The 14,026-nt window shown below is 48.2% G+C and overlaps 1 protein-coding gene across 2 annotated transcripts in view; it reads left to right on the forward strand.

Annotated features, from left to right (window-relative positions):
* The window catches only part of MTCL1 (microtubule crosslinking factor 1), a 122,750-nt gene that overhangs the window by 61,065 nt on the left and 47,659 nt on the right, over positions 1 to 14,026 (forward strand). For both annotated transcript variants that reach the window (XM_060121848.1, XM_060121847.1), the window contains exon 4: positions 9,450 to 9,509. In XM_060121848.1, coding sequence (XP_059977831.1) covers positions 9,450 to 9,509 — 60 coding nt within the window. The remainder of the gene's footprint in view (positions 1 to 9,449; positions 9,510 to 14,026) is intronic.

Raw genomic sequence — 14,026 nt, forward strand, 5'->3', positions numbered from 1 at the left:
GGCTTTTCATGGGAGAAGCGGGTTATAGGTTTGGTGTCATTTAGAAGACAAGCAGCTAGACTGCAGTGGTTGCAACAGCACAAAGCGGATGCCACACACAAGATGGCATCAGGCCTGCAGCCCTGCGTGTCCCCAGTGCCACGCCATGGAGTGATACCTCACAGGCCACCTGCATCATTCCCAGAGAGTCTCGTCCATGATGTTCCATCCTCGGCGAGACACGAGCTGTCGGGGCTCTTTGCGGGAGAGGAGAGCTCCCCGCAGGGAGTGCCGCTGGGCTGCAGGACAGCTCCTGGGGCTCTCTGACGTGGTCGCCGAGTCAGAGCCTGGGGCCTGGCGGGCCGAGGGGGGACTTGCAGGTGATGGCGGCTCTAACCTTGGCCACCCTGCTCTGGCGGTTGAGGGGCTGCAGTGGAAACACCTGGTCTGGCAGCCAATCGGGCTTGTGAACACCGTCTGGGAAGTTCTGTGCTGTCATCTGCTGGCAGAAATATGTGTGGTTTGGGGCGGCCGGCCTCATAGCCTGTGTTCACAAGAGACAGCACCACCTAGACAGTAAACCTGGCTTCTTTGCTTTTAATCACCTGAACCAGGGCTGTTTTTATTCTTCCACAGGAGGCCTGCTCCTAGCCGCATAGCTCTAGCCTTACCTGGGGCCGTCCAGGGACAAGGCTGGGTCCCGCTGGGCAGGGGGAGCAGGGCCGCCCTCCCTCTGCTTCTCTGGCCTGTCCTTAGCCCGGGGTTACGTCCCCCGGGGAGCACTTTTCTCCCCCCAGTGCTCGCTGCTGGCCCAGCTCAGCAGGCTGGGCTGGCGGCCCGTCCATGACCCCAGCAGCCCTCAGGCGTCCAGGGCTATTCTCACACTGCGGTAGCAAGCGGCATCCTGCCCTCTTCCCGCAGGTCAGGGCCTGGTCTTGGCTAATTGAATCATCTGTAGTTCCCCGAAGGTGCTGGAGGCTCATGGAGAATACGGAGAGCCTTTGCTCCCTCGTGAAATCACGGTGCAGGCATCCCCACTGCCCTTAGATCGCGTGGAGCGTGTGCTTGGTGTCAGAGTTGGGAATCCAGGTAGCCATAGCTTGGAGATGAGAATCGCTGAAGATGTACCCGGGACTGGCTTTGTGCAGAGCCCTAGGAGGGACACTTGGAGATTTCAGAGCCTTTTGGTGGGTGATCCATGGGGCTGAGTGATGGCTCCAGGCAACAGGGCTTCCGGGCAGATGTGGGTCAGCACGTCGGCCTCGGTCTGCGGGGGAGCCTCTTGGAGAGGAAGCCATCAGCCCGGGAGGGCAATTAGCATCTGAGCCATCTGCCCTCCCCAAATGTCCATTAGGCCCTTCCTTGTCCTTTGTGCAAAGATGCGTTTGATAATCCCCAGCAGCACAGTGCTAATCCTTCCCCGGGGGACTAATCCTCCAGTTTCATTTCCCGTTCATTTCTACCTGGCTTCAGGGCTCTCGGTCCATCAGATCTGTCCACTGCAGCATTCGGTGTAGCCGGGTGCTTGCATCACGAGTCAATTCTGTTGTTTCCAAAATATAACATCTTTTCTGATCCAAAAAAATAGCATATGAATTTTGGCTCTTTCAGAGAAATTTTTTAAATCTATGAAGAAAAACATGAAGTCATTCATAATTCTACTGCCCATTGATAAGACCTGTTAGCATCTTAGTGTCATATTTGCTTCTAAACATTTCAAAGACAAAAATATTTAATCTTGATGAGATTATATTAAATTTGTTTTTCATCCTGCGTTTCAAAGGTTGGCATTTTGTGGGAAATTTCTCATGTCATTAAAATGTTTTAGTAATCATTTATAATGGCGATGCAATATTATATTAACTGTTTTCAGTGAAATTGGAAACGTGCATGTTTTTCTTCTGAATATTATGAAAGTTTTCAAACATAAAGTTTAAGGAATTTTCTAGTGAGCACCTGTATAGTCACCACCTGTATTCTACCTCAGCATTTTACTGTATTTATCAAATATCTTCATTCATCTATTAACCCATATTATTTTTTTGATGCATTTGAAAATGTAGACACCACTTTTCCCTCAATACACGTTGTTAACTGGAGCTTAATTTTTGCTGATACTTTTTTTGAGTTAATTTACGTATAGTGAATGCACACATCTTAAGTTTATATTCCCTGAGTTTTGACAAATATGTGCATACATTGTAATAGTATAACAGTGAGGTCTGTGATTTAGAACAATGCTCAAGTCACATTAGAAGGTCCACAGGGTGCAATGGCAGATTATTGTGAAATAGAATCGTAAGTAAATCAGAACTGTTCCCTATGCTCTTTTCGAGTGCCAAGTATTTTCTCACGTGTCATGCACCTGAAAAAGAAAAATCAGTGATGAATGTTCTCTGAAAAGGGGGCAACACTTGAATATATCATTTATTTGTATTTTTTGGTTTTGTTTTTCAGAGTACTTCTAACTTCTGTATTTCATCAGAATAGGAAATAGTTGGCCTCTCTTGAAGGACGGGCGAGTAGATTTCTTTCCAGTAGACCAATGGGAGCCAGGAACAGATTATTTTTAAAAATACACGAGCTTGGGCTTCCCTGGTGGCGCAGTGGTTGGGAGCCCGCCTGCCGATGCAGGGGACACGGGTTCGTGCCCTGGTCCGGGAGGATCCCACATGCTGCGGGAGCGGCTGCGCCCGGAGCTTGTTCTCCGCGGTGGGAGAGGCCACAGCAGTGAGAGGCACGCGTGCCGCAAAAAAAAAAAAAAAAAAAAAAAAAAAAATACACGAGCTTTCTCTTCAGTTCTGATAGGCAAATGGGAAACATTTCTATAGATTTGCAGCCTCCGTGAATGCCCAAGGGCCTTACTGATCACCTACTAAGTGAGTCAGGCTTCTGAAATGTGGATTCTGATTCAGTATTTCATGTAATGCTTGGTGGTGTGGCTGAGTGCCTACATGTGTATGTGCACGAGAGTTGAGATTCCTATAATCTGGGGAACGGACACTTTGTTTTTGCTGCAATCATCATTTTGGTCTTCCAGTAGTCATGATTTTTCATGTTTCTTTTCACATATTAATGATAATTTGTAGTTTTACTTTGCCATCTCTATTTTGTGATGTTTGGTTGAGAGTACTGTGCTGTGACATGGTTTAACCAGCAATTTTCTTATTACTAGGCCTCCAGACACGTGTCTCTAAGGTTTAAAATGAATCCACCGGCCCTATTACAAATCATGTATGTGTCACAGTCCCCAAATTTTTTTTTTTTTTTTTGCGGTACATGGGCCTCTCACTGTTGTGGCCTCTCCCGTTGCGGAGCACAGGCTCCGGACGCGCAGGCTCAGCGGCCATGGCTCACGGGCCCAGCTGCTCCGCGGCATGTGGGATCTTCCCGGACTGGGGCACGAACCCGCGTCCCCTGCATCGGCAGGCGGACTCTCAACCACTGCGCCACCAGGGAAGCCCTGTGACTTGTCATTTTTATCATCGTGTCCTTTCTTCTCCCAGGAGAAAGTGGTGTCTGATAGGCTGGGTGTGCTGGCGGTCCCCATCCATCCGAGCGGGCCTCACGGCCCTGGACGGTGTGGCATGTGGCTGGGCAGCTGCTCCCCTGGCCTCCCCCTCTGCGTCGTGGCTGAGGGGTCCCCACCCAGCTGTACCTTTCTTCTGCCGAAGCGGCTCAGTATAACTTTCCTCCTCTCCTCCTCATTTACTTTGTGGTATTTTGTCCTCTGATAATGAGTTTTCTGTCTTTTCCAAGTAAGGACTTTTGCTGTCTGCAGCCTCAGATCCTTTGGAAATCAAGAGCGCCAGCAAATATTTCACTGCTTCGAGGTACCTCGTGAGTTGAGCAGTTTGCAACCATTCCTGTAATAGTCCTTAGTGCTCTTTTGCTAAAGAAAGGAGAGACTAGTTGGATGAAAAACCCCAGCCATTTGGGTCTCAGAAGCCTCAAGAAGACAAAAAGAAAACCAGACCAAATGGGGAGATTGGGCTGTTGGGCCTGGAGCGTGGCTCTGTGGGTCAGAGGGCTCTAGGAGTCAGGGTCAGGCTGGTGCCCCACCTCCAAGTTGGGGGACCTTGAAACATGACCTGACTTCTGTGTCTTCTTGTCTGTTAACCAGTGATAAGAGCATAGCTTATACATCATATATCTCGGGGCTCTGTGAGAAGTAAATTAGGTTACATGTATGGAGAGAGTTCATCCGGCCTGACACGAATAAGCAATCCAACAAGAGGCAGTTGTTAACATCGTAACTATCCTCCCAGGCAGGCCGAGGAGAAAGGTGTCCTTCCCACTGCGGCCTTGGAGCGTTTTCCCCAGAATCCCAGGGGCTTTTGTGTATTGGAGCCAGGGGTGTAACTGTGGTGCAGCTGACTTCAGCAGAGTGAAGGGAACCAGTCTCCCTGGGAGATGTTTAGGGGCCAGTGGAGAAGACGAAAGGGAAGGGAACGTCTGCCAGCCGGGACCTCGTGCTTCCGGCTGGAGGAGAACCTGGTAATCCCTTTCCTTCGCATCTCTTAACATAACGAGAACGGTAATGTGGGAGAAATGAACCCTGATAATGTCCTCCTAAAAGGAAGAAGATCTAGGCACCTTCATTTTCTTATTCTGATGGTATAACTGTGTGCTGCAAATCAACCCCCCATATCCAAACAACTTTCTAAATAATAAGAAGCTAAGAATTCTGAAATCTTCTGCTTCCATCCCTGCTCTTCCCATACTGACTCATGATTTACAGCATTCTAAATTTCATCTGCCTCCTTTTCTTAAAAATTAATTAATTAATTTTTGGCTGTGTTGGGTCTTCGTTTCTGTGCGAGGGCCTTCTCTAGGTGTGGCAAGTGGGGGCCATCTGCCTCCTTTTACTCCCAATCTAAATTTTAAGCCCAAAGCCTGTCTCTGAAACGTTGTAGCAATGGAGAGCTTGTTAGTTTTTCTGAAATCGCTTGGAAGAAACGGGCTCACTTAAAGTAGGAAGCGTTAAGAATTGACATTCAAGTCCAAATTGCCTAAACTTCATGTTTTATTTAATCACGTTCGGTACTCAGCAAATGCATCAGCGTAGATGGATTCAATTTGGATTCAAACTCAATTTTTTTCCCTTCTCAGTAGGAATTGAGAGTTGATTTGTTGGCAGTTGGCCAGACTAAAAAGGAAGAGTGGACCGAATCAGAGGGGAGCCGCCCTTCTGGGTTGTGTTTATTTGATAGTCATCATTCACCCCTTTCCTTACTGTTTCTTGGTAGATACACTCCACTGGATCTGAGTCATCCAGAGGGGTGAACCGGCCATGATGCTCATACAACTCCTTCTGTACCCAGGGTCCCCAGCCAGTGCACCCAGAGCACAGATCCCTGCCTGGGCGAGACTCGAGGCGCAAGCGCAGAGGGGCCTGCACCCCGGCCGGGGGCTCAGGACGGCTTGGCACCTGCCTGCAGTGCCGTGGAGTACCTGGCCGGTTCCTGCTATCCTCGGGGGGCTTCCTGGTCTTTTTCACCAACCGTATATGTACCAGTCATACCTCAAGGACCAGACTAATAAAAACAATATCATCTTATGGAAAGAGACCCAGAAGTTGGCAGATAACTTCTAATGAAGCGCTACTGAAACCCTACGTAGGACATCAGCGATAGCCTCTTTTCTCTGACCTCTTTACAAACGGATTCTAATTTCCTGTTTTTTGTGTTTTTTTTAATTGCAAAGGAAATAGTGTTCACTGTAGATAATTTGGAGACTTTGAAAAGCCCCAAAAAAGAAAATTATTGCCTCACTCATAATTCTATCATCCGAAGAGGATCGCTATTAACATTCTGATATACGTTTCTCTAGTTTACTTTTCTCACATACACATGTAATGCATATGCATACTTTTAAAAAAATTTTATTGGAGTAGAGTTGCTTTACAATGTTGTTAGTTTCTGCTGTATAGCAAAATGAATCAGTTATACATACACATATATCCCCTCTTTTTTGGATTTCTTTCTCATTTAGGTCAACACAGAGCATTGAGTAGAGTTCCCTGTGCTGTACAGTAGGTTCTCATTAGTTATTTTATACATAGTATCAGTAGTGTATATACGTAGATCCCCATCTCCCAATTCATCCCACCCCCCTTCCCCATAGGCATACTTATAACTTATTAGATATAAAGTGAAGTCACAAAATACATGGTGTTTGTCATCTGCATCTTCCTTCTAATGTATTATATTTCTGGCATCTTTAAGTATTCTTCAAAAACCTCATTTTAATAACCTACACGGTATTCATTTACTATTATAAAAGGTACTGTCACGAGCACTCTTGATTCATTCAAATCTTCACACAGATCTCTGCGTTTTTCCTTAGGGTACGCTCCCAGAGGTGGGGTTCCTGGCTGACGATATATGCACTTGTCAGGCTGAGCTGCCCACTGGACGTGCTATAGGACCCCTCGCCGGCCCCTGACTCGCGGATCGGTCGGGGGCGGCGGCCTCTGGGGATACTTGCTAACACTGGATGTCATACTTCTTTTGGTCCATAAATCTCGAAGTGAGAGACAATACCTTGTTGTTTTAATTACTAGTCATCGTGTTTATTGGCCATTTGTTTATTTTCTTATTAAGATGGTTTTATTGCTTGCCGAATAGTATTCTTTTGTCTGTCTTGTGTTTGAAAAATCTTTTTTTCCATTTTATCATTTGCTTTTTAATACTGTAAGTGGTTTATTTTGATAATGTAAAAATATTTTAATCTTATAAGTCCACTCTATCTTTTCCTTGGATGTTTCAGCTTTTGTTTCTTGTGTTTATAAAGTTCATGCCCCCAGAACAAATAGAAATTCATCTCCTTCTTTCTGGGATTTTGTGTGTGTGTGATTTCTACATTTAGATTTTTAAATCATCTGGAATTTTTTAAAATACGTGGTATAGATCTGGTTTTTTCTGATCCATAGATGAGGCTGTGCTCCAGTATAACTTAGTCACAGAATAGGCTGTGGGTTCATTGGTGCTGATGGCCAAAGTTTGCCTGTCCCTGATCTAGTTGAATTTTTAATCTTTCTGTCAAGTCCTTCCATCCTCTTATCTCCCTTACAAATATACAAAAAGTATTTGTGTGTGTATGTATATATACTCACACACACACATACTATTTGTGTGTATATATGTTGCACTATGTATATATGGAGACAGAGAGGAGTTTGGTTAAAATGACTTATAAAATTATTTGGGAAAAATGTGACATCTTTGTAACATAGGTCTTCCCATCAGACAACATCTAGCATTCATTTATGTCCATCAGCAAAGTTTTATGGTTTCTTAATTGCTGGTTAATCTCAATCCTTGCAGTGTTTTTTGTTGCAGTTGCCACTGTGGCTGAGATCTGTGTTGGGGGTCCCCCAAACTCCTGCCTGTTCCCTGATTTGCTAGATGGATCACAGGACTTGGGCAGTTCTGCTCAGGGCAGGGCAAGGGAAAAAGACACCCGGGCGGGTCAGAGGAATCTGTGCCCGGGCCCCTCCAGCGGGAGCTCCCCCAGAAAGCGCCCCTTCCTCCAGCACCGAAATGCAGCAACTGTGATTCTGCATAGATTTTCAGAAACTTCTGTCTCCACTTCTAGCTTTCCTCTGGCTTCCAGACAGTTTTCTTTCAGCAAGTGCAGAATCTGTTTTCCGTTTCTTGGAAGATGTGATGCGGGAGGGCGGCTTGCAGAAGGCTGGCTTGCTGCAGTCACTGTGGGCCCTGGTTGCGACCACAGTCCCAGAATTAAACCCCTCAGGCTGAAGCCTCGGGAACAGCCGCTCTCCCTGATGCTTTATCGTAACTCTTCTCTATAGTCGGAAGCGTTCATCTCACTCGGCTCATTCAGATCAAAGAAACTCCTTCACTGCAGCGTGAAGAATCTTGGAAAACCTACTTACAATGGGTACAAAAACTCAAGCTCTTCTTAAGACAGGCTCAACGTCACCTGTTGGAGGAGATGGTGATTCTCTTTGTAGTCTGACCCTGCTTTTACAGAAAAAGCTAAAAGAAAGAAAGCCACTTCTGCAGCTGGGGTTTTAGGGACAAGCCTCCACCCCCCCCTTGGCTGGCCGGGGGGCGCCCACACCCCGTGCTGACTCTCTACTTTCTCATCCCTTATCTCAGTTACCTTTCTCCCCAGGCCTCCAGCCTCCGAGAGGCTCAGGGGCAGCTAGAATTTCAGTTGTTTCTTAACCCTGAAATTCATCCAATAAATGGCACGGTCTAACCTTCTGACATCGAGACACTGTAATGCACACAGAACTGAGTGAATTAACGTTGAGATCTGATGTCACGGAGGCGACTTGCAGGAGAGCCTCCTTCCCAGGCTGGGCGGTGTGCGGGGTGCAGCAAAGGTACAAAGCAGACAGGGCACTGCCCCTCTCTGGGTCAGCTCCCAGGGGACCCCGGTCCCCCTCATTCAGGTGAAGCTGGCCGTGGGGGGAGTCTCTTAACTTTCCAAACTGCTTTCTTGTAACTTGTGCTGTGATGACACCCATCCTTTCGGGTTTCAGGTTCCTTTGTCTTCCCTTCAGAGCTTCTGGCTCTCCTTCCAGCCGTTCTTTCTGGCTCCGCACTTGGCGTGAGCGGGAACTGCCTTGCCTCCCTGTGCTCCTGTCTCAGGCATCCCTTGGCCTTTTGATTTACTTCAGACACACTTCTTGCCCATAGCAGGCAAAGGTGCGCTGTAACGCATGTAAAACTAGGCGGGGACCCAGCCTGGCCGCTTCCCACATGAAGAAATGATGAACTCGCTAAGACCTAAGAGGTATGTTTAATCAGGAATTGGCGTGGGGTCGTGGAGAATGTCGCAACCTGGATTCTCCGTAAACAAGGGCCACCGTCTCTCCCTCCGACCACTTTTCACCTCACTGCTGACCACAGGTACTCAGGAAATGGTAATCCATTTTGATATTAGCCCAAACAAAACATAATTCGGAAGGTAAGGCAGCTCCAGAAACATATCTTTTACCCAAAACTTCCTACCCTTTTCCTTTTCCCGTCTCCCCTCCACAGTCACAGTGACCCAAGACTCCCTCCTTCACGAAACTGAAGGATTGGGGAAAACCCCAAATCCAATAATCAGGACTTAAAGCCTCTCAGGATGCGAAGGCCTCCCTGAGCTCACCCAGCTCCCTTTACTGTATTGTATTGTATTGTATTCTTTTGTATTTATATTTACATACTTTTTTGGCTGTGCCGCGTGGCTTGTGGGATCTTAGTTCCCTGACCAGGGATTGAACCCAGGCCACGGCAGTGAAAGCTCGGAGTCCTAACCACTGGACCACTAGGGAATTCCCCCGACTGCCTTTATATTGTTGACTCTAGTTTGTTTCTTGATTCCAGTGACAAAAAGAGCCTCCGTCCACTGTGTGTGTCCCCTCCCAGTGGGGACCTGCCACCTAGTGCCGGCTCCCCCGTGTGACCCCCCCCTCCTCCGTAACAGAATGTCACCTGGATCTATTTCAGAGTTCCCTGAAGAGAAGAGGCAGCCGGGAAATGTACAAAGAAAAGAAAGCCTTCACTCAGGTAAGCAGCGTTCCACTCTCATGTTACGACGTCTCCTCATTTTGAATTTTCTCAAGGGTTAGTGTCACCTTCAATATCGTCAAAGAAACATGAGCTGCCCCAACATCTGGACTCATCCAAAGCCTCTGTGGGGTGAAAGCTGCCTTCCCAAACCAACAGCTCTTTTGTTTCTCACATCGATCAGCTGGTGGTTTCTTCAAGAAGGAGGAGGGCAAACTGGCTTCCTGAGCAGCATAATTGCGTGCCGTTCAGGCAGGGCTCTGCCATGCTCACAGCTGGTGGCAGGTGTTCTGGCCTCGAAGACATTCACACAGTAAAGCAGTAAAAGAGCACAGCTGCTGTTGTGTCGGGTCATCCATAAAGCATCGTTTTGAGTGTTGGGTTTTTTTTTAATGCACAAACTGAAGGGTGTCTTAAGTTGTCCTAATTGAAAACAAGGTGTTCTCTCTAAGGTGGTAAGAGTTGGGCCCTTTCTGTGCACATGGCATGTGGCCTTCAGAACTTCCTTAGCTTTTCTGAACACTCGCTTTGCTGGATTCCTTCTTTAAAAAAAAAAAAAAACTGCTGCTAGTATTAGGTGTTGGCGAGAACAAGGCATCATTGGGGTATCAGCTTCCTGAGTTCTCAGAGCGAGGACTAATTAGAGAAATGCAGTAAGTCCAGGAAACTACGAGCTCCGAGGCCCGGGGCCGGCCTCCCTGTGAATCCCACACCTGATTCCCTTTGCTTTCTCCCCTCTCCAAAGTCCCCCATCCCCAGAGCAGCCTTCACGGAGGGCCTGGCTGCGTGAGCTGGAGGAATGCCAGAGGTTAACTGTTCTCCACGTCTCTGCTCCCCAAATCTCCCTTTGGAATCTGCTAAGAAGGGCGACATTAAAATCTGTCGTCCCCACTACTGGGAGCTTCAACCCCCTTGGGCTTTGAGTCTGTTTCAACGTACTGGCTCCTGACCAGGGAAGAGCTTCTCTTTAAAAGGGTCATCTCTACCCATCGCGGGATGGACAGCGTGCAGTGTACTTACCTGAGGGTCAGTCAGGCTGGGGACAGGAGAGGGGAGACCCGGGCTCGGGAGCAGGTTAAGTGCCCAGCCTGCGGGATCGTTGAGCAAGGAGTTTCTGTCTGGCAGAGCGGTGGAACGGAGCGCCTTGGGAACTGCAGGTCCGCAGCCAGAACTCAGAGGAAACTGGCGCCCCGGCGCAAGGTAGGCGCACGCGCAGTCAGCGCTGGGGGGCTGGCCAGACGGCAGACTTGCAAGCCAAAGAATATATACCCGTAGTGATATATTTCTGTCGCTTGTCAAGGCCTTTCCGCTGGTGGTGGCGGCGGCGGCCCTGTGTGTGTCCTCCCCTCCATGCCCTGCTTGCCTTCTCTGCCTGCACCAGGTGTGTCACGTGGGAAGGTTACTGGACCTGCTTTCACGCTGCATTCCTGGAGCTATCGGACCATCTCCTGAAACCAGAGCCTGAGATCAGCCTAGACCCCTCCCCTGGAGTCTTGGCTGAGTTTTAGAAAGTCTTCAGTTACAAGATAAGATGGGTATCCAGCCCGTGCTGCTTTAGCTGAGGCTGTGATTCCCCATCTTATTAGAAGGACTTGGCTTCCCGCCCCAGAATAGGCTGAGCCCAGCTCCCCACACACTCAGCCCCCAAAACACTGCTCCAGCCGCCTCCACTGAGTGAGGAAGTCTGATCCCTTTGTTAAAGCCACACACTCCCTTGGCTTCAGAGATGGCCTTTCCGTCAAAAACTGCGTTAGTCATGGTTTAGTCAGGCCCAGTAATGCATGGGTGTTGCATAGAAATGAAGCATGCTTTAATCATCTATTAGAATTTCTCATATGTGGGTAGTTTCTTTAAGGAACAGGAAGGCTTTTGGGATATTTGATCAATCCTCAGGTAATCTATGAATTGGACGCTCACTAGGGTATATCATAGAATCTTTTTTTACAAAATTTATTTTATTTTTGGCTGTGTTGGTCTTCGTTGCTGCAAGCGGGCTTTCTCTAGTTGTGGCAAGCAGGCTTCTCATTGCGATGGCTTCTCTTGTTGTGGTGCACGGGCTTCAGTAGTTGTGGCTTGCGGGCTCTAGAGCCCAGGCTCAGTAGTTGTGGCACACGGGCTTAGTTGCTTCACGGCATGTGGGATCTTCTTGGACCAGGGCTCGAACCCGTGTCCTCTTCATTGGCAGGTGGATTCTTAACGACTGTGCCACCAGGGAAGCCCTATCATAGAATCTTGTTTCTTTACCTGACCTGGGTTTAAGTTCAAGGAGACAGAGAAGGATGGTTGTAATTTATAATCAGACTGTGGGGAATGGCAGAGGGGGGTGGGGGCGGATGGTGTGAGGTTTCTAGAAATCAAGGCAATTTGAGGGCTCTCTGGGTTTTTTTTTACCTGTATAAGGGGGGTGCAGATGAGTACTTACAACCAAGTACAGAACCCTTGGGGAAGACCCAGTCTCCATGTGCCTCTCGTGTGCCTTCCCCGATTTCTCAGTTCAACTTTTGGGGGAAACCCTCAGGAGAGATGGCCTGAGACCCTCTGATCTTGGTTTGAGACAAAAGCATCCTGAACTGTGCAGGTGACTCTGCCCCTTGGCCTCCACCGTCTCAAGGCCTCACCAGTTGTGAGTTTCCAGGGAAGTAGGGTCAGGACACTTGTCACGGCTGGGGCCCTGCCCATCCCTGGGTCCGCCCAGGCTTGAGTCCTGGGCTGGAGGTGGAGTTCCCTTGTGGCTGGCAACATTCTCCTCTCTGATCTCCACGTCTGTCCCCAGGCACGAAGTTGAATTTCTGTGCTTTCGGGGAGATAGGATCGTTTAGGTGATTTTGGACACAGTACAAACACTGGCTATCAAGTTAATGATGGGGCTAAGGGTCTTCCTATCCCAGACTTGTCACCTCCAAACTGATTCATTTACAAAGTATTGACAATCTATCTCCATTGATATGTATTTTAGTTTATTCAAACTCCATTCCTTCCTGTGACAACAAAGACCTCTCTGTGTATTTGGATACAATAGATTTCCTACAAATCTATGTTTACCAAAAATTGAAAAGATGCTTTTGATCTACTCTCAAAAGTTCTAAGAAACTGGGTTGTTTAACATGCCAATTTCTGGTACATAGTAGGTATTCAGTATTTACCGAAGGAATGAATGAATCAACAAATAAGTATGCTTTTCCCCTTAGGATTAAATATAGTATGTCTTTTACAGCCCGTGTATTCTAGGTAGGCCCTTTAAAATATATATATATCATTACCCCAGCAGTGATAACCCATCTTGCTCCATTGAGCAGGTCACAGACACCCTTGTTATGTCTGCCTAACCAAAAACAACCCAGATCCTTAATGTGATAAGTTCTTAGATCATGAAGACCATGCTCTCCTCCCAGTGACATTTATATATAACTTTCCTGATGTGCGAACAGGAAAAAAAAAGCAACAAAAAAACCAGAATTACTGGCTCCTTTTCCCCAAATTAATTGAGTTTCAGACAAAGCAGAAGGTGGCTTCAGCGTGCTCGAGTGTGGAGATGGGCTACATACAAACTAGTCAGCTATATGCTGTTCCTTTTGACCTTCACAACGACCTTGATTGAGGGCTCTGCTTTGGACAAAAGGGGCTGGTTCCCCAGGGCTCTGCGCTCAGCCCCTGGTGCCGTGGACAGAAGGAGCAGGACCGGTAGGCCCTCTGCCAAGAGGTGGCGTGAGAGATAGTCCCTCAGAGGGTGTGCGGGCAGCACCAGGGCTGCTTTCCGTGTGGTTCTGGCTCACAGCTGGCCTGTGATTTTTCTTTGAATCTTACCTGTCACTCTGCTTTTCTTTCCTTCTATGGGTTTGTGGCTCGGGCAGGAGGGGTCTAGGGGTGGAAGGAGGAGGAAAGGTGTGGGCACCCGGGGAGGCGTTTCTATGTCTTTCTGCCCAATGGTAAGCGAGCGACAAGAACAGGGCAGAGAATGAGCCATGTTCTCTGAGGATGAGGCTGCGTCAGCCCTGCGGGCCTGTTTGCACGCAAGTGATCTGGAAGAGTCATCCTCCCCCGGGGGGCTGACTTGCCGTGGAGATGACGACTCTCCCTCCCCTGGGTTGATGGAGTGTGACCGCCACCCAGCGCATCACTGAGTTTGCGTGGCAGGGGGAGCCTTTGCCTAAGCCTTTGCCCCCATGACAGCCTTTTGAAATTTGGTAGCCAATCCCAGAGGAATGATTCGTGAAATCGGTCACTGTTGCCAGCCACTGAATATGAAGAGTTCACGCAGCTTCAGGGCGTTGAGACCTGCGCTGCGCAGGCAGAGGCCACTTTCCAGTTGCTCCAGAAACTGCCTTCTTGACCTCAGCCGAGCAGTGTGGGCTTTTAGTAGCCGCGAGCCTGCTCCGGTGACCCTCCAGAATCCTCTGGGATCCCGATGACCACCACTTCTCAGGTTTTAAACCACTTAACACCTGGCCTTGGGTTTCTGAGTTCAATTTCGTGCTGTGTTACAGCCACTAAAGGCGCAGAACGTAACCAAAGTCAAG

This window comes from Lagenorhynchus albirostris, chromosome 14 (genome assembly GCF_949774975.1).
Source record: "Lagenorhynchus albirostris chromosome 14, mLagAlb1.1, whole genome shotgun sequence".
Classification (NCBI taxonomy): Eukaryota; Metazoa; Chordata; class Mammalia; order Artiodactyla; family Delphinidae; genus Lagenorhynchus; species Lagenorhynchus albirostris.